This window comes from Idiotropiscis lumnitzeri, chromosome 21 (genome assembly GCF_059441095.1).
Source record: "Idiotropiscis lumnitzeri isolate Australia: NSW breed Sydney's pygmy pipehorse chromosome 21, RoL_Ilum_1.0, whole genome shotgun sequence".
Taxonomy (NCBI): domain Eukaryota; kingdom Metazoa; phylum Chordata; class Actinopteri; order Syngnathiformes; family Syngnathidae; genus Idiotropiscis; species Idiotropiscis lumnitzeri.
In genome coordinates, this window is record NC_142411.1 from 2140307 (window position 1) to 2160215 (window position 19909).

At 47.0% G+C, this 19909-nt stretch overlaps 2 protein-coding genes across 13 annotated transcripts in view; one reads left to right on the plus strand and one right to left on the minus strand.

Annotated features, from left to right (window-relative positions):
- The first annotated feature begins 1008 nt into the window (after positions 1–1008).
- Positions 1009–6996, plus strand: drc1 (dynein regulatory complex subunit 1 homolog (Chlamydomonas)). Its single transcript, XM_088286448.1, has 15 exons — positions 1009–2683; positions 2845–2899; positions 3164–3291; positions 3365–3548; positions 3615–3752; positions 3876–3962; positions 4036–4158; positions 4383–4504; positions 4574–4708; positions 4788–5112; positions 5369–5455; positions 5542–5619; positions 5682–5797; positions 5873–6025; positions 6092–6996. Exons 1-15 carry the CDS (start codon positions 2610–2612, stop codon positions 6192–6194), a joined length of 1908 nt encoding a protein of 635 aa, XP_088142574.1. The 5' UTR covers positions 1009–2609; the 3' UTR covers positions 6195–6996.
- Positions 6997–7022: 26 nt separating this feature from the next.
- The window catches only part of LOC148316410 (otoferlin-like), a 79306-nt gene continuing 66419 nt past the window's right edge, over positions 7023–19909 (minus strand). For 3 of the 12 annotated variants that reach the window (XM_088286440.1, XM_088286439.1, XM_088286433.1), the window contains 22 exons: positions 15895–15966; positions 15516–15635; positions 15288–15449; positions 15047–15209; positions 14571–14740; positions 14146–14175; positions 13916–14053; positions 13766–13841; positions 13179–13327; positions 12900–13034; positions 12696–12833; positions 12502–12629; positions 12247–12417; positions 12002–12162; positions 11776–11918; positions 11618–11706; positions 10403–10501; positions 9367–9608; positions 9120–9298; positions 8879–8979; positions 8473–8660; positions 7023–8169 (listed from right to left, as the gene is read on the minus strand). In XM_088286440.1, coding sequence (XP_088142566.1) covers positions 8480–8660; positions 8879–8979; positions 9120–9298; positions 9367–9608; positions 10403–10501; positions 11618–11706; positions 11776–11918; positions 12002–12162; positions 12247–12417; positions 12502–12629; positions 12696–12833; positions 12900–13034; positions 13179–13327; positions 13766–13841; positions 13916–14053; positions 14146–14175; positions 14571–14740; positions 15047–15209; positions 15288–15449; positions 15516–15635; positions 15895–15966 — 2847 coding nt within the window. In that variant the 3' untranslated portion in view covers positions 7023–8169; positions 8473–8479. Of the gene's footprint in view, positions 8170–8472; positions 8661–8878; positions 8980–9119; positions 9299–9366; positions 9609–10402; positions 10502–10665; positions 10765–11617; positions 11707–11775; positions 11919–12001; positions 12163–12246; positions 12418–12501; positions 12630–12695; positions 12834–12899; positions 13035–13178; positions 13328–13765; positions 13842–13915; positions 14054–14145; positions 14176–14570; positions 14741–15046; positions 15210–15287; positions 15450–15515; positions 15636–15894; positions 15967–19909 lie in introns of all 12 variants that reach the window. The other 9 variants (XM_088286442.1, XM_088286437.1, XM_088286434.1 and 6 more) reach the window with 9 other exon arrangements.

The window sequence follows — 19909 nt, forward strand, 5'->3', positions numbered from 1 at the left end:
CAACTAATATTACTGTGGTTTATTTGGCCACTTCCAATAAATGAGTCAAACTCGTTTGTTCGCATTACTATATTATACTGCCGCCTAGTGGCCAAGTTGCGCACTCCAGAAGGAGCCGTAATGAATGAATCATGATGCACAAACTGTTTTTAATTCTTTACATTGTCGTTATTTATGTTCATACGCTATGATTTTATAAGTTTCCCCAGCCCTCATGAGTGCGAGGTGCAGGCTTCCTAACGCTCTTTCGCATGGGGGGGGTGTGGGGGGGTTGCTTTTCCTCCGTCATTAGCGGCTAATCTAAAATATATTATTGAAAGGTAATTTAAAAAAGTGTACTGCATTGATGAAAAATTGTGCAATTGTCATTGCAATGAGGCTGATTGACTTTCGCCGGATTTATTGCTGTTTTGTAATTAAAAAAAAAAAATCCACAAGTAATCGGCTTAATTCTGCACATAATAATTGACCACCTAATCCACTCACAAGCAGATTTGATTTATTAAATATTCGTGACTAATGCGTATGATATTGCAATGTGACTCACAACAAGCACTCACATACTTGTTCTGCTGCCGTAGGTGGATTAGAAGACGTCCAAAAATGTGCTGACGTTTGTGTTCTTTCGTGCCAACAAAATCTATCAAATTCACTCGATTGTCATTTCTTTATTTGTCCTTGTGTCTTTATAAAATGTGATTTTTGTCAAATGGTCATATGGTGGAAAAGGTCACGACCTCCTCCATTTCTTTAGAATGTTTTGCAGGAAGTAGTCGTTGCACAAGTGTGCACACCCAAAGCAGTCACATTCCAAATCATTTTAACTGGTAGTCGACACATACTTGCTCCAATTTGAAATTCTTCTGATTCTTCCCTTTTGTATTTATTTTTTTTTTTTGAGCATTCTACTATAATTCTGGAGGTTTTGTGCGCCATCTGCTGACTCGAGAACTGTTCATAATTCCCTCCACCTTGATCAGAAGAAAAACGGCGCAGTAGGTAGCAGTAGGTTACTGGCATTTGGACAGGGGTGTGTAGACTATTTCATAGGCTCTGCATCATTCCTTTGTGACGCCAATATTAAGAAAGTCTTCTTTGGCTTTTGTGTTGTTATGCAAGCCGTGGCCTCCCGCACGCGCTCCACCGGCAGCACCCGAAGACGTCGGTTAGTTAACTGGCTGTAGGTGACCTTTAGGCCGCGCACCTCTCAACGCCTCAGCGATGAATATGATTCTTTGTTGACTAAGAAGTAAACATATGCCCCCGGGGCTCGGATTTAGCTCACACACACACACACACACACACACACACACACACGCACACGCACATTACCCATGCACACAGCATATACGCCAGAGTGAATGGGGTGTATTATACACCTGCGTGCGGGGGTCAAAGTCTGTCAATCCCAAGATTATGGTATTATGATAGATTATAGAATCATTCTCTAATGGCAGTCATTGAGTTTGTAATCTCTGCTGCAGCTCCATGCAAAAAAAACTCACAGCGTTCCAGCTCGTAAGAAAATGAGCCGTTCTGCTCGTTTGTCGTGCCTCCCTTGCACAAAGGTTTTAGGACAAGTCAGCTGTTGGCGACATCGCAGATGTTGGATCGTATGTCAGAAACCTTTGCTACCTGGGGGGGCCACTTAAGGATAAAGCAGCGGCCGAAGGGAGGGGGCCCTCCTGCTCCGAGGGCAGGAGCATCTGACCCCTTTGTGAGGTTGTGCGCCATCATCTTGACTAGACAGTGAGCATTTGGGCAAGTGGGCTTCTGTTTTTGATCAGGTGCACTGTTATGTGATTTGTTTCAAGACATCAGCGCCATCTGCAGACAACTGTTGGGATTACAGATTATAAATAAATTCTGGATTTTATCATAGCTTGATAACGTGATTGGCTGCTGGAAATTGAAATGAATTGAAAATGCAAATACTCAAATTATGATATACAAATTAAATGAAAAGGCCTACATTATGTGTGTGTATATATATATATATATCCATATCCCAGGTGGCGGACTACACCCTGGTCTGGTCGCCAGGGTAGACATAGACACGGTCACTGAGTGGGAACCGAACCCACGCTGCCCGCTCACAACTTCGGCAAGTGTACCACTACACCATCTGTGACTTGTCTGAAATTTACAAATATTTTGTTATGATTATTAAGAACCTGATTCGAAAATGCTAATGCAAAAGCTAATGTGTTAGTAAATCATTCCTAACATTGTGTTATTATATGAGTGTATTCTTTAATTATTTTGTCTTAGATGTAAATTGGCACTGTTGTTTTATTATTATTTTATTTTTACATTTTTCACGAGTTTATCCAATTTTATGCCGTCAATTTTATTATGTTTGATCTGCCGTAACAAAAAAAGTCTCATGAGATATTGGTAAAAAATAAATCAACAAACAACGCGCGAACAACTGCAGTCTCATGCAATCGAGTTCCTAAGGTATTTGCTTGTCCGAGTGTCCCTGAAGGCAGCATTTGGTAGCCGTAGCAACAGGTCGCAAAACGCAACACTGCGATACTCTGCTGGAATCTGCGCACCTTCCTACTTCGTCATTCGGCGTCATATTTTTCAATTATCTTAACATAATTATGGAAACAATTAAGGTTGCCGAGAAGCCGTGTGAAAAGTTGGATTTTCCCGGAATTCAAGACGCAGAAAACGGGTAAATGGAGCTGCTTTTGAAACATAAAATGCTCCACGTTGTCTTACTCTGTGTATTTATTGTGTTTTTTTTAGAATGTATTTTGCAATGTCACGTGTTTAGAAATGTGCTTAAATGTAAATGTCGGATGAAATGATCTTGTGTCACTGTGCACATGAAAGCGCGTCCACGCAGGAGAGGCTGCCTCCTCAAGCAGAAGAGGAGCAACATGCTCAGGTTGGTGCCCTCCAAAGGAATTATTTGCTTTTCTTGTGTGCAATATTCAATGTGGAGTTCTACATGAGCTGAACATTACATCAGGCAGACGCAGTGAAAGATAAATGATGTTCCAAACATTCAGATCGACGTGCTCCGGTAGGCTATTGTTTAAATAATTTAAATTATTATGAATATTTTGCTGGTCTAGAGGTGCCATGGAGCACATTCAGGAGGGAAAGTCAAATACTAAAAAACATCTTTCATGTGATCTTCTATTTTCAGTCATTCAGCCATGGGAGGATTTCCAAGCTGGAGAGAGATTTACTGGCATTAGTGAGCGACGTGCAAGCTGCAGCGGACGCCAAAGAATCCATGCGAAGAGAAGAATTGGAGGAAGCTCGCAAGATCCGGTATGTTTTCATCTTCTTTGTGAAGACTGCGAACACGTATGCGCGCTTCCTCAGCGCGTCCTTCTCGACTCAGCTCAGAGATGCTGGAGAAAGAAGTCAAGTCCAGCCAGGAGAAGTTTGAGGAGATCACGGGCAGGTGGTCGTTGGCCCAGCAGACGGTCGTCCCTCATGAGCTGCAGGAAATGCTCAAGTGGCAGCAGCTCTTGTGTGCCGAAATCCTCGAGGACAAGAGGAAGGTCATCAAAGACCTCCAGCAGGTAGCAAAATATTGCCGGGGGTCGATCGGTGAAAAGGAGGTCATTTTTTTAAAAATGTGAGAGCAGGAGTTGAAGAGTGGAGACGATCGCTACGTGAGAGACTTGAGGAAGCAGGCGGAGGAGATTGATCAGATGATGCAACGCTCTGAAGAGCTCATCTGTACTCTGACACAGGCCTACCGGGAGGAGCTGGATCAGATCGAGGTATGTTCACTTCACGTTGTGTACGCGTAAAAAAACAAACTCAAACTAAAAATTGAAAAAAAATACATTCTGCTTCATTTGTCACAGGCTGCTAACGTGTCACAAATGGTCGCCCTTTCGTAGAGCATGTACCAGCAGGAGCGCGACGTCTTGCTCACCAAAGAGCAGACAGAATGGGAGCGCTGCGTCCAGGAGCTGTGGGACCAGCAGGTCAGGAGCCGACAAACGTCGACGCTTTCTTTTGGAACGCGCCAACCGCTCACGACCGACGTTGCGCTTGCAGCAAGAGCGGCTGGCGGAGAGGAAAAGGACGGTGGAGGAGTACGAAGCCAAAATGTACAACCTGATGATGGATCCCGAATCCAAGTATGATGCGCTGAGGGCCGAACACGTCGCTAAGTGTCAGGTGGGAAGATACATTTAGTCAGCTTGAATTCGTATCTAACGCTATTTGATTTATTTGTAGTTTGACGCAAGTTTCGACATCATCAAGTATCACTTTTCGGCTTATTGTATCGCATTTGCAACAATGAGGGGCCACAAAGACGCCACAAGATTATTTTCCCAAATTATTTCGCCACGTTGAAACGTTTCCGTTTGGTGCCAATCGAGTCCATTTTTTTTGGGTAGGATCTTGAGAGGGAACGTCAGCAGACGATGGCCGACAGCATGCTGAGCAATATCAACGACATCAAAGACAAGGATGACAGAGAGGTGTACAACCTGGCCCACATCAAGAGCAGAATTCTCAGGTAAGTCAAAAGGTTGACGTCAGTCTCGAGTGTATCTTTGCCTCATCTGCGTCTTTTTGGGGATTTCAGTCTGCAGACGGAGCTGAAAAACCTGAGGCGTACCTATTCGAGCGGCAAGAACCAGTCGGAGAAGCGGAGCAGCCGTTTGTCCCATGACTTCAAACGCAGCATCGAGCAATACCAGAGCATGCAGCGGAGAATCAAGTCCGATATTAGCCTTTACAGCGCAACAATCGCTCAATGACGACATCATTTTTGCCACCTCCCTCTCTTCATCCCTCAGGCACTTTGCTGTGTCTGACGCCAAACAATTTGAAGACACCTGGAGGATGCTTGACAAGGAGGTGAGGCAACTCGCGGAGAAGGCGTTGCTCGTCGACTCGATGATTTACAAGCAGCACCTCGGGCTGCCCTGGGCGAGGCCTCAAGAGGCTTCGTCCCTGGATCTGTCGGGTCCGGTCCACCTTTGGAAGCAAGTCAGCGTGGAACGCGCCGTGTTGATGCCGGAGAGTTCTGCTGGGACGGATGGAGCTTGTGCGACATCGGAGGAGGAGAGGGCGCCCTTGGAGAGCATCAAGGAACTCATGGCGTTGCTGTGCGATGAGTTGGTGAGGCCCGGACAAATGAAGCCTTTCATAGATGATTTGTTTTTACTGTACTGTTTTTTTTTTCATCGTGCTGTTACAATGGTTGACTTTTATTTAAGGTAAAAGGAGTTAATTATTCAGACAGCTTCCATATTTTGTTCAACATGTTTGACTCATTTTAAACTAAGGTTTCTGATTTTTCTTTCCATCTAATCCAAAGTCAATCCCGACATCTTTTCAGTGTTTTTTTTTTTCTCTTCTCAACGTACTCTTGCAGGGCTTCCTGACGGTTGACCGACTCCAACTGTTGGCAACCCTGGACAAAAAGGAACAGAAAGTTGTGACGCTCGAGGCTCTTCTCGATGTGTGTTCAAGTCAACTTTTTTATTATTTTATATTTATTAGATAGGCTGTGCTGTCTTCTTACGTGTATTTTGCTGTTGCACTTAGATTTTTGGTATTGAAGAGGAGGATTTACCCAAGTTGGCTGACTTTATGTTCAAGTACCAGCAGAGGGCGCCAGATGAGGTGAGGCGCTTTCTGGACATTCAATGGAATTGCCTTTTAAAGAAATGTTTTTGTTCTTGTAGGGTGGTTCTGCCGGTTCAGCTGAATCCAGTGACAAGTCACAGGAAGTCGCCACCAGCTCGCCATTCGATCCTAACCACATCCTGCCCGCTTTCAAGGAATTCCTCAAGCATCACAGGTTGCCTAAGAACGCCTTCAAATAGTAATCTTTGCTGGTCATATATGATTTAAAATAAATGTTCCTTCTCTAAAGAAAGAGTCATTCCACTGGACGGCCTCGCTACTGGAGCGCAGACATGTGGGATTCCTTGGCGGACGAAGCCTACTGGGAGAGTTTGGCCAATGTCATCACCGAGGAGAAACTCAAAGTGTGGGAGGCGGCGGAGCTCATACTGAAAAAGTACATGTAAGTGAGTGGCAGGCATGCGCACATTGCAAAAGGCATAAGTCGTCTCCTTCCACTGCTCTCCAGGACAGTTCTCACCAAGATCTCAGATTGCATCCCTGAAATTGAGAGTCTGGAACAGCAGAACACAGAACTTCGCATGCTCCTTCAACAATCTGTCAGCTCATGAGTACGTACATTTGTGTATGTTCATATTTTATTCCCAAAAGCAAAAAAACAAACAAACAAGCAGGCAAAACTATTGCACACATTTAGATAAAGACACAAATTCATGGTAAAAACAAGGCAGGTTTAGTGCAAACTGAAAATGTGTCAGAAGTGAACAGCAGAATGACAAGCAAACAGGTCATGTCCCAAAAAGTGTAGTCAGGGGGAAACGCCATATTTGGTCGGTGCAGTCATTTTAACTTTGGATTGAGGCGCCTCCGACTCTGGTCGTCAGGGGCCGATTTCCTGCATGTTTTCCCATGCATCCCTGCTGCCACACACCTGATCCAAATGATCAGCTCATCAGCAAGCTCGGCATGAGCCTGACAGCCATCCGGATCATTCGAATGACGCGTGTTGCAACAGGAAGACGCACGGAAAACCTAAAGCAAAGCGGCCCCAAAGGACCAGAGTTCGAGACTCGTGCACATTGCCGCTCATGTTGAACAGAACGCTGAATTTGTTTGTGGAGCGCGACGCAACGTCATACTAAGATGCGACCTGTTTCTTCGTGACAGTAAGGCATGCACTCTGACATGGAAACAAACAATGACGCTTTTTAACCCGCTTATCATATGAAATAATATCATCGTCTTGTTTCATTTCCTTAGCAAAATAGACATCTTTTTCATTATTTTAGACTTGTGCAAACACCGCCAAGCTACACTCCGTACAAAATAGTGGAGCAGAAAGTCAACATTTCAATGCAATCGTCTGACTGCTTTTTCCTGTACAACACAATAAATGTTTGAAATGGTAAAAACAAAAAAACAACACCATTGTCAAGACATTTTAAATTGGAGTGGCCTTTGATTCTTTTGCTCGATGCTGTACAAGGATAAAATCAGCAAGCAGTCACCTCAAACTATCTGCTTAGGAAATTGATCAACACTTCAACGGCCTGTAATGTGGAATGTCGACGTTTGCGCTCTGTCGCTTTGGTGGACCAGCCAGGACACTTTGTATTCTGGTGATACGTCAGAAATCCTTCCTTGGCCGAGTTGGCAGCGCGTCAGTCTCATAATCTGAAGGTCGTGAGTTCGAGCCTCACACGGGGCAATCATTTTCGGCTGCCAGGATGACCGAGTGGTCTAAGGCGCCGCGTTCAGGACCCAGTCTCCCCAGGAGGCCTGGGTTCGAATCTCGAATTTCCCCATTGTGGGACTAATAAAGGGAATTATTATTATTATTATTATTATTAAATGTTAAGATTGTTTCTCACTCAGCAGCGAGTGTGTGAGTGCATGGAGCTCTTCTTTTTTTTTTTTTTTTTTGTCAGGGTTCGTTCAATGTTGCAAAAAGATGCAACGACATCCCCAAGCAGTTTTAAGGAAACAAGTATTAGTTTCCTCTCAGTGAGTGAAAGGTGAGAAACTATACAGTGGTACCTTTTCTTCCAATGCATGTTTATTATTAATTAATGTATTTTATTGTTTCATTCCAATCATGTTTTTCACGATTTTCTGTTTTATTTTGTATATCGTATTTGATCAAATTTCTTATTTTGTAACTGTGGTTCAGTGGTGAAAGATAATATTAAAGCATGAAATCAATGAAAAATAGGACATCGTCATGGTGGAGAAAAAGAGATGCTAAAGAGCCTTCTTTTCAATGCGAAAGGGCAATTTGGATTCCAGGCATGGTCACGGAATGAATAAAACTCAAAAGTTAAGGTATGAATGCAACTTCTGACAGTGGTTTCAAACCCGAGCCTTAATTCCGCCCTCCGCTGCCCGCGGCCGCTCGCCGTTCTTGTTCAGGCCCCGAGCAGCTTCTTGACGAGGTAGCCCGGCATACTATACAGGAACAGGCCCAGCATGATGAGCAGGAGCAGGGCCAGTACCATCTTGATGATGAGCCACTTGTAGCGGTTGCACACCAGGTAGCGGATGGCTTTCAGCGGGCTCAGGAACCACAGGAAGGTCGTGTCGGGTCGACTTGATGGGGAAAGACAACAAAGTGCACTCAGGAGCAGAAATAACCAAGTAGAAAAACGTCATGTTGATGTGCTTGAGCTTGCTGAAGATTCGAAACTCTAAATTGTTTTCAGTTGTGTATAGAAACGTGAACGTTGCCGTGCTTTCATGCACTTACACATTGAAAAAAAAAAGCGGGGAAAGAGACACGAGGAGGTGCCAAGACAAAAAGCGAAACACTCGTGGAACAACAGATATTTTGCAAGGACAGAAGGGGGGGGGGGGCGGTTTATGCAGTTTGAGGGGTTGTACGATGAAGACTACCGGCGCATCAGACCCCCAACATCTTCTTGACCAGGTAGCCGGGGATGGCGTAGAGGAAGAGGCCCAGCATGAGGATGAGCAGAATGAGGCCCAGCACCTTGAGGATCAGCCAGCGGTAGTTGTGCCACAAGAAGTAGCGAATGGACTTGAGAGGACCCAGGAACCACATGAAGCTTGTGTCCGGGCGACTTTTGGGTGACGCGGGTGGAAAAGAGTCAGGGGTCAGGGGTCAGGGGTTAGCGAGTGTGCAGACACAAGAAGAAATGGAAGAGAAAGCGGCAGTGAGGTAAGCAGCGGCTTTCATGCTTCCACCTGATTGCTTTCATCACTGAGAGAAGCAAACTTGAAAAAGTTAATTCACGCATCAAAGTGTCCCAATGAGGACAAGAATTGTTCCGTATCTTACTTTGGTTTCTCGAGTGGATCGGGCTCATTTCGCCCGAGTCCCACTGGACTTTTCTCGGCCTCTTCTGCGGTCACCAGATGGAGTTCGGCCTCCACTTTTCCCTGTCGAGATTGGGAACACGAGATGGTGATTCGTTATGGGATGGCCTCTTTTGTAACCGATTTCAATTCCTCTAAAAAAAGAACGTTAGCTTCCTTTTCGTTCGGCGTGACAATATTTGGCATTTGAGCATCGGGCTTACAGTCAGCTCCATCTCGTCGTTCTCATCTCGGGCCGCAAACGGCCACCAACCCTTGACCCTCTTTTGCTTGAAGATGGAAACGGAGGGAAGTTCTTGCTGGTTTCGGATCATGTCGATGGAGCACTGCTTGGACGTCTTGGCCCCGCGAGGGAAGCGATTTAGGTCCAGCTCAATGGCACCTGCAAGCAGGAAAAGGCTCGCGCATAGGCGTTCAATTTACACAATTCAAGAAAATTCAATGACCTACCCAGGAAGTCGTCGGCAGAGAAGTGGTCGGCGTCCCACACCTGCAATGTGAGGCGCGCCGGGATCTTGTACTCGGTCTCGTCCCAGGAGAACATGGACTCTTTCTTGGAGATGACGATTTTCTCCTCCGCCATGAGGTAATCCAAGGGGAAGACGAAGCGCCAGTTGAAGTTTCCCTCGCCGGTCAGAGAGTGGTAGTGCACGTCCGTGTCCTGCCGGTCCTCCTGCTGCCCCTTCAGCCACCTGAGTGGGCCAAGACGGACGGGAGAGACCGCCGATCAGGCCCGGTTGACTGAGCTTTAGCTACACATGCACCGCCAAATAATACACTTGGTTGCTTTAGTCCACGAATATCGGCCTCATTTTTTTAATATTAAAAGCAAAAATGTTTTGTTTTTTAATTATTGCCGTGAGCGGCGTGACGTAACGTTAAAGCTGATGTCAATTTGAACTAAGTGAGTCTTTTACCAAAAGTCAAACTTTCTGGCATCCAACAATAAGACTTCAAATGTTTTCTTATATTGAGAGAGAAGGAGAAAAGAAATTTTCTGTTCTTTGTAGTCACTTGAAACTTTTTGAGCGGGAACTGTTTGTTAAAGCAGCTCGCTGTTCGATCAAATCACCACTTGAGGGAGGACGTTCAAATAGCAAGAGCAAATCTTTCACCCTTTCCCCAAGCAACACAGGAAAATGTTTACGGAAGAGTAGTCAAAGTATCTACAAAGGAGAAGGCTGCACATGCCAACGTTGAACTCATTCGTGGACGCATGCAACAAGCACGACGTGCCAAGTTAAAGCTTTTTTTTCCGGATCGGCAGTCAAGGACCAAACCACAACAGATATGTTAACAAAATACGTCGATATGGTTTGGTCCCGACTGTTTTTTTATTATTCTTTACGTCTTGCGGGTTTGAGGGGTTAAAGACAAGGAAGGTCCATGCCAGACGGGAATTTTAAAAAAAGGAAGTAGCATAGCCCGGAAAGGGATGAAGTCGTACAAGCCATGCAATGAAATCTTGTTGTTTTTTTTTTTTTACCCCCTGACATAGATGTCAGACATCTTCTCTCCTGTCAGGAACGCATCGTCCTCTAGAATTACGTCATCAGTGTTCCAAATAATAACACGTAGCTCAAAGCTGCACACAAGCAGAGACACGCCACAAACACCAAAGACGGACGCACACGCGACAAATGGAAACAGAACAAAACGCAGTTAACTGCAAACAAAACGGTCCACAGCGCACACACAGCTCGAGATGCGGCCGGCGCCACCCGATCGGCCGCGTCCCGCCGTACGTACCCCCGGACAAATATGTCACTGGACTTTTCCCCAGTGAAGTAATCATCGTCCTCCAGTATTACTTCGTCTGTATTCCAAATAATCACCCTGAGCTCATATCTGGTGAAGGGAGGAGGAAGGAACACACATACACGGTATATGCACTGCACATGGGGCGCTTGAGAGCAGAGAAAAAGCCAGATCATTTATTTTTTTAGTTCTGAAAAAAAATTGAATGAGTATCTACAAAAATTTAATTTAGTACTTAATTTTGAAAATGTTTAATATTTTACAAAAAAAAAAAAAAAACCTGCAATGATGAAAAGGATGAAAATCAGCCCCTCCAAATCTGAGACGTTTGTTCTCAGTTGGAAAAGGGTGGAGCGCCCTCTACAGGTCGAGCAAAAGATCAAGTATCTTGCTGAGGATTAGGATGGAGCGTGAGATCAACGAGGGAATCGGCGCAGCGTCTGCTGTGATGCGGACTTTGTATCTCTCTGGTGAAGAATGGGCGGAGCTGAAAGGTGAAGCCCTCCTTCTATGTTTCTACCCTCAGCCAAAGAACAACATCCCGGATACAAGCAGCTTGGATGGGTTTCCTCCGCAGGGTGTCCGGTGAGGTGGCTCGGCCATCTGTTTAGGGTCCTTCCGGGACGTCCCACCGAGACGAGGCTTCCCTTAATACAAGCCGACCCAGAACACGGCGGAGAGACGACATCTCTCACCTGTGGATCTCTTCGGAAGAGTTGGAAGACGTGGATGGGAAGAGGGAAGTCTGAAACTGCGGCCTCAGCGACCCGACCCCGGATAAGCGGTTGATGATGGATGGATTGATAGTTTTGTCATCCAACTGAGTCGAACTTAAGTTGAATAAAACTTCAAACAAACGTCTTTCTTCATAATAATCCCACGCTGTCAAACTCCGACTGTTTTAGGCATCACACATACGGCATTCAAATGACACCAGGCTTACCTTTTCGGTTTGCGCGGTGAAATCTCGATGGCGGGTCCAGGAGCCGGCGCGTCCATCGGAAACATGTCTACCCACATCTCGATGCGACCCTTTAGCCAACGGTGACAGCGGTCAAACTGAGCACGCTCTTCAAAAGAGCGCAACATTTTTTTTTTTACCTGCTCGATGCCGGGTTTATCCGGGTTCAGCAGGGGGCGGGTCTCCACGTGTTCCGGAACGAGCCGGCAGCCCACTCTCGGGACCTCCTCCCAGTGGTTTAACACCGTCAGTGCTAAATGCTCCTCGGTTTGTTTCTTCAGACCTTTCAAGCGGAGCGCAACACATTTCGTTAGAAATAGGTAAAAAAAAAAAAAAAAAAAAGTTAGTTCCGTCATCTCGTCGAACCGTTTTCATCCTCGATCTCAGTTGGTCCCACGAAGATGCGGTTGGCCACCTTGACTTTCCCTCCCGGGCCATACTGAGGGCCGTCAATCTTGCCTTCCTTGCAAAGCTTTGCTAGGATTTGGCTCGGCTTCAAAGGATCCCGCCAAATATTGTAGCCGTGGCTAATGTCGACCAAACACACGCGCGCTTCAACGAGTGTTTCTCGATCCACACGGCAGCGGAAGCGAAGACAATCGAGCGCTTACAGAGAGTAGCCAGACGAGATGCCACAAGTGGCTCGGTATTTGCTGTAGAAGCGATTCTCCAAGTCGATCTTGGTCTCTCCGATCAGGTCGTCCGTGCCGACGAGATCCCAGTCGTAGACGGAAACCGTAAGCATGGACTCCGTGGGGAATGTCGCTTCGATGTCAAAGGACCTGCAAGCGGAGACGCGAAAAGACCATTTAATCGGACGAGGGGCGAAGGAGAGTCTGCCGAACTCCAAATGCGAAGTGACTCACTTGCCAAAAACAGGATTGAGCTGCTTGGAGATGTAATTCTCTTTGTCTTTAAGCTCGGATTTCCCCAGTTTGATGACGACGTACGGGTCCGCCTTGCCGTTGATGTCGGCGGGATGAAGATCGGTGGCCTGACGATGACGACAATGAGATCAAATGAGATGACAAGAGTTGAGGTGAATTTCGATCCAACGTACCCGGACCACATACACCCGGACGAGCACGTTGATGGGGTCGTTGCGAGGAATGCTCTGGAACATGCCCATGTTCGGATCGAATCCCACATCTCTTGCGATCTCCTCGGACAATGGCAACTTGTACATGCACAAGGAACCCTGAACGGGGAACGGTCAGGTTACAAAATGAACCGTCCGATTGTTAACGTCTTAAAAAAGCGGCACCTTAAATCGTCCAACAATGCGGTCGTCATCCAGAGCGTGTTCGTCATCGTCTCCGGCTTTCCCTCTGTACAGGTTGAACGTATGCAACCAGTCTTCAAAGTTGCCGTATTCACTCTCCAGTTCCTTGTTGTACACCTGCGAGACAGAATCTGCAGAATTACCTTCGTGATCAACTGCTTGTTGTTTATTAGTAACATTTGCAGAATGCTAAAAATAAATAAAAAGGTGTTCCCCAAGGCTCCGTTTTAAGACCCATGTTGTAAAACCGCCGTTCCGTACCATCAACTCGTCCACTTTGCATTTAACCGTTGGTTTCTCAGCTCCGTCCATGGCGTGACCTTTTTTCTTGTCCTTGGCACTCCTCTTGTCCTTGTTCCTCTCTCTCATCCTGGAGCCTTTTTTTCGAACAAGGTCATCACATGTGAGATCTGAACGAGGGATTGCGTGGAGGTGGAAGTGGACAAGGTGTTTTCATGAGGTGAGGTCGCGTTCAATGACACTCTTTGAACGTCAATCACCACGACACATTTTTTTGAAATACTCAACTCCAAACGATATACAACACTTCCGAGTATGGCGCATGTGAATGAAATGACATGAAGGCTGCATCTTTCATGCACAAACACCGTTTCAGTCCATTTAATTGTCATGGCAGTGTAGAGAGGAAAAAAAAAACAATATGGAATTGGATCTCTTTAGAACGGAATCAGGCCTCGTCCAAGAGAGGATAAAAATTCATTCAATTCCAGCAAAAGCATCCAAAGTTCAAAATGGTCAAAATAGATTACAAAATTATAGCTGATGGCGGCCAGTGGGGATTTTTTTTCTACTGCAAACTCCAACATATCACGTCGTCACTTTCATACCTGTCGCCTCAGCTGCAATTTCCAGGTCCTCTCGTTCCTCAGCTTCGGCCTGAGCCGCTTCCTGAGCTCGGAGGGTCTAAAGAGGCATTTAAAAAAAAATCAAATAAAAAAAAATCGAAGGACGAAATTGGATCACAAGTTTGCGCAAACCTCTTTCAGTGTCTCAATGGAAGCAAAATATTTGGACCACCAATCCAGAACGCTCTCGTCGGTCTCGTCCTCATCATCCGCTGCTCCCTTCTTTTTCTTTTTCTTCTTCTTTTTCTCTCGGTCAATTTCTTCTTCAATCTGGTCAAACGGATTCAAAATTGAAGTCACTCATCTTTTTAGCACCCTACAACCAGCGGATAATAATGTTTTTGATCGGAACAAGCACTTACCATGTCAACTTTTACAACAGCATCTGATGTCTGCAAATGGGCGAGTTTATATTTAAAAAAAAAAAAAAAAACAGGCATTAATAATGAATGCAAGGGAATGTGTAACATGCAAACAGTGGTACCTTGATTTACGAATTTAATTCATTCCGTGACCATGTTTAAAAATAAATAAATAAATTAAAAAAAAAAAAACAACAAAAAAAAAGCAAACGACACCTGTATAGTTTTGATGAACATAACGTCATGCCATCATCAACATCGCTTGTGGCTGGAAGTCTCTTGATAGGTTCTGAAGACGAATCTTAAGTCACATGGGCTCACAACCCAAAGCAAAAAAAAAGAAATAACTGAGCTCCTTCTTGTAACTTAAAAAATGGCGGCACTCTTAAGTCAAGGCACCACTGCAATTTACGACTCGCGCTTACAGCATCCAACTTGACACAGGTGTCCATTTTCCGGACGGCGAGTTCCGTGGAGTCCATGTTGACCACGATATCGCCTGCGGAGCGAGAGAGAGTGCGCGAGGAAATGCTGGGTGAGAAGCCATGCTGGGAGCCGCCATTGGTCAGGACCATGTAGCCATTCATTAATTTAGCTGTTCAGAAGGAGCCAGGCCACCACCCGGGAGAGACGGGACGTGTGGGCAGGAGGACAGAAGAGGACAGTCGATGCAACGTGAGAGAGAAAAAAGATGAAACCATGAAACATTACGAAGCCCAAAAGCCCACAGTAAGCAGTGAAATCAAAGTTTGTTCAAAATAAATATAAAAATCCTTTGTGATGTCAGGAAAAGAACAAGGGTGTTCCCCAGGGCTCTGTTTTAGTTTCCATATTTTTTCAAATAAGATGTTAAAAGTAAGAACAGAAACAAATATTTTTGTTGCGTGTATAACGTTAGTACCTGCACTGCCCCAGTTACTGGACGTCTTGTCGGGAGCGCAGTAGAGGAAGCGCCTCAGACACGTGACGGCGTGGGAACCAACGAGGGTGTAGCGACCGAATGCCCTGCAGTCCACCACGCGGATGTTGAGTGGAGGATGGAGGAGCTCGTTTTCAGGGAGGTCCTGATGAAGACATAAAAACAAAACCTTTTTTTTTAATCATTTTTGTTTTCTTCGAAAAAAAAAAACATTTTTACTCACCACCTCAAACCATTTGACCAAAGTGCTGAAATTTGGGTTCTTCTTGTAGTTCTGAATGAGGACGGACTGAACGCCTCTCCCAGCACACTCGATGTCCACGCGAGGACGATCCACCTGGGCCAGGTTGACCCTCTTTAGGTCCCTTAAGCCCCAAAACAAGACCTGGAGCGGATGGAAGCAATCTCGTAATATGTTGAAATAGAATCCAAGATGTGAAATCAATCCCACCTCGATGCGGTAGCGACTCAGAACAGGTCGGATCCCCAATGGAACAGGGATAATTGGGCCTCGCTCGGAGTCTGTTGGTCCTTCGAGGGGAGGGAGCTCAGCCGTCCCTCCTTGACCGATCTAATTCAGAGAGGATATTTTTCATGGTTCGATGTGTGTGTGTGACATTATAGTCTAACCGGGATTTTCGATCCTCAATAGTTTTGTTGATCATGTCGAATTTGAGCGATGGAAAATGTAACTGTGAGCCGAACCGCGATGTCACAATTTGGCGCATTTGTCATAATAGTGACCCAATCTTGAGTTTATCCACACGACTTGAAAGCTAGGCAAGAAGGATGCACCGGAAAGGTTGATGGGGGTGAAATGAGAAGAGCACCTTTATCTGAGGAACAGCAAAGTTATGGACAGCGATCAGAGCTCGTCTAACCTCCTCGCCATCGAAAGGTATCTGGAGGGAGGAATGGGTCATTTCACAAGAGAGAGAAAAAAAAGTGGGAGGACACCCAGAATGTGCCGGAGCCTATAGAGGACTGTATATTTACCTGAGGTGATGACCTATTTACCAAATTAACAATCGAATAATTTACTCTTCACTTGTCGCTATAATAATTGAGGGAAATTAACATGCAATAATGACAATCACTTAGGCACAATAACACCATGAATATTTAATTAGCAAGAATACACATTTAATATTCTTAGAAATAATTATTCAGCCAAATTACAATATCCAATTCACCCTTATATAAATGCAGTTGAACTCAATGTCCTTGTATAACATTAAATGGTACCAATTTGATGCACGGGTTGGTGGAGCTCATGAATGGAGGCTGACGTTGTGGAAATCCTCACCTTTGATGTATTCCAAGCTATGCGCGGCGAAGAAGGTAGATCCAAGTGCGCAATTCTCGAGGGGGGGGGGTAGAATGCGCCGGTGCGAGCGGAGAATTGTCTTAATCCGAGAGGGGGGGGGGCGGCGACGGTCGATCCTCAATCCGAGAGGGGGGGGGGGGCGAAGGTCGATCCTCACTGGCGAGGGAAAGGCTTGGGTGAATTGTCCGAGTACAACGGGGCTCTGCCGCGAGGGGAATGGCTGTACTTAGCCCGCTGAAGCTAACTAGCCCGGATGCTCGCTAGCTCGATCTCCGACAGAGACGCCACACACAAGGCGGCACAATCCTCCGCGCCGAAACCTCCTTTTCTGAGGCGACACTTCGTTCGTTGGATGACGTGGGTTAACGTCGCCGATCCACTTTGCTGGCGTTCGAGTTAGGGATCCTTCTCGGCGATGAGAACGGATATTTCCAACTGACTTCTTGCCGCGACTCGCACACTTCCTTCTCTTCTCGTCAAGTGCACACTTCCTTTCTTCAAGTGTACAATCTATCTAGTCATCAATCGGGATCGCGCGAGACATCCCGCGACCGGCAAATCAGCACATTGTCCATCATATGCGCCACACCAACATCAAAGGCAAACAGTATTAACAATACAGCAGAATGTCAAACGATGCACAATTATTAATCATATAACTGTGTATATCATAAAGCCAAAACAAATAACATTCATTCAGAAAATATTCCCTTCCTAATCAGAACTCAAATGGGTGATTCTATAAACATGCAAACCTTCAGCACAGCCGCCCCCTGATTTACGGGAAGGAAATCAGTTTTAAATGAAGGTTTGCTATCAAGTAGGAGCAGGGTCGGAGTGCGGGGGGAGCTCGATTAGGCGGGCCACTGGTCGGTGGTAGGTTCTATGGCCGGTGTCTACCATAGCTGAGCGGACTTTTCCATCCTTTCCCTTGATGACTGTCTTCACTCTGCCCAGGAGCCAATGCGCTCTGGGTAGCGCTGGATCCACTATCATGACGGGAGTGCCAATCTCCAAGTTACTGCGTTCTCTTTGCCACTTGCGACGGCATTGCATATTGGGAAGATACTCGGAGGTGTACCTCTTCCAGAACTGGTCAGCTATGGCCTGACTGTACCTCCATGTACGATCACTGATGTCATCTGTTGATCCATAGGTGGCCAGGGGAAGAGCTGTGTCTGGCCGCCCCATGAGGAGGGAGTTTGGTGTGACGGGATCCAGGTCAGCCAGGTCACTACTCGTGTACCCCAACGGTTTAGAGTTCAGGATCGCTTCAACTTCGACCAATGCTGTGGCGAAAACTTCAGCTTTGGGAACCTGTCCTCCAAGTGCGAAGTTGAGAGCCGCTTTCACTGACTTGACCTCCCTTTCCCAGACTCCACCGAAATGGGGGGCGTTCGGAGGGTTGTACCGAAAATCAACTTGGAGGGGGGCGAGTTGTTTCTTCAGCTCCTCTGTCATGTCTTTATAATTCCTCTTCAACTCAACTTCCCCACCATGGAAGTTGGTCCCGTTGTCGGACAGGAGGACGCGGGGACGCCCTCTCCTCCCAGTGAAACGGCGGAAGGACATCAGAAAACTGGCGGCTGAGAGGTCCGCCAACACTTCCAGATGGATTGCATTTGAGGTGAGGCATTTGAAGACGATGCCCCATCGTTTGGTTGTCGCTCGTCCGACTTCAGCCCGGACAGAGAAGGGCCCGAAGCAATCCACCCCTGTGTGATGGAAGGGTGCTTTGTTGATCTGGAGACGGTCCACAGGGAGGTCAGACATCATAGGTACAACTGGCCTAGCTCTTAACTTGCGGCAGTCTGTGCACCTGCCCTGGTAACGACGTACCGCCTCCCGGCCACGGAGGATCCAATACCGCCTTCTCAACTCAGCAAACAGTCTCTCCGATCCAGGGTGATGCAATCGTGTGTCATGTTGACGGATCACCAGGTCAGTTACGGGGTGCTTCTGTGGCAGCAAGGTGGGGTGCTTAGTATCCTCGGTTAGACCCTGGGCCCTGCGTAGGCGACCTCCAACTCGTAGGAGACCCTTCTCATCCATCTCAGGGGCTAACTGTCTCAATCGGCTGTCATGAGGTAACTGCAACTTCCGTTCCAAACATGCCATTTCTTGGGGGAAGACCTCTCGCTGCACCTTCTGCAGCACAATGACCTCTGCGGCGGCATAGTCATCCGCTGTAAGGGGGGTCTTTTTGTCTTTGTTTGGACTCTGAGAGCGGAAGGTCCGCTCTTGGAGCTCCTCGATTGTTCTGCAGTCATCAATGTCTGGCCCGCCGGGAACTGCTGGTTCTCGGAGGCCCGTGAGATGACAAACTATGGATTTCTTAAGTTCCACATCCACTTCTGTGGGCTTTAGATCGGGATGGCGGGGCCACTCCGACTCAGGCTTGGTGAGATACTCGGGTCCTTGGTGGAAGAGATTGGGCAGAGCAAGTTGTGAAAGAGTCGTACCTCTGGTGATAACGTCAGCTGGGTTGACATCTGTTGCCACGTACCGCCAGCAGGTAGATCCAACTAGGTCCTGAATTTCGGTGACCCGTGTTCCCACAAAGATCTTGTACTTGCATGAAGTCGACTGGATCCACTGAATGACTGTGGTCGAGTCCGACCACATTGACACCTCGTGTTCCTTGAGGTGTAGCTCCTCCTGCAACAGGCGTCCCATCTGTGCTCCACTGACTGCGGCGCATAGTTCCAGACGGGGAATTGATTGGAGCTTCTTTGGCGCGACTCGGCTCCGAGCGAGGGCGAATGACATATGGATTGTGCCGTTGGGCTCGACCGCACGTAGGTAAGCTACTGCCCCATAGGCGAGCTCGGAGGCATCGCAGAAGATGTGCAGGGAGACTTGGCTATCCTTCCAGCACACACCGGGGGGAAAGTAGCGTCTGGGGAAGTTGATTTCTCTGAGAGCAGGGAGCTCCTCTTCCCACTCGGACCACCTGGCTCCGAGTGACTCCGGGAGGGGGTCATCCCAGCCCCTCTTCTCAGTCCACAGCTCCCTCACTAGCATCTTTGCTCGGGTGGTGAATGGATTGATGTAGCCGAGGGGGTCGTATTGGCTGGCCATGGTTCGGTAGATTGCACGCATCGTGACATAACGGTGGGGCTCAATCTCTTTACACCGATAGCACAGTCTATCTGATTTGAAGTTCCACAGAAGGCCCAATGTCATCTCATGTACATCGTCACTCGACTGAGTGACCCAAGTCTCGCTGCTGTTAGACTTTGCTTCGGCGGGGAGGTCTCTCAAGACTTCAGGGTCATTGCTTGCCCACTGGCAAACATCAAAGCCAGCGGTGGCCAGGTGGGCACGCAGATCGGAAATCAGGCGACGTGCCTCTTCTGGGGTCTCAGTGCTGTGGAGACAGTTATCCACGTAAAAACTGTTCAGGACTACATCAGCTACTCCTTCAGGTACAGCTCCCTCCTTCACATGGGCCTGCAGAGCATATGTGGCGCAGCATGGGCTGCAGGTGGTCCCGAATGGAAGCACTTCCCACTGGT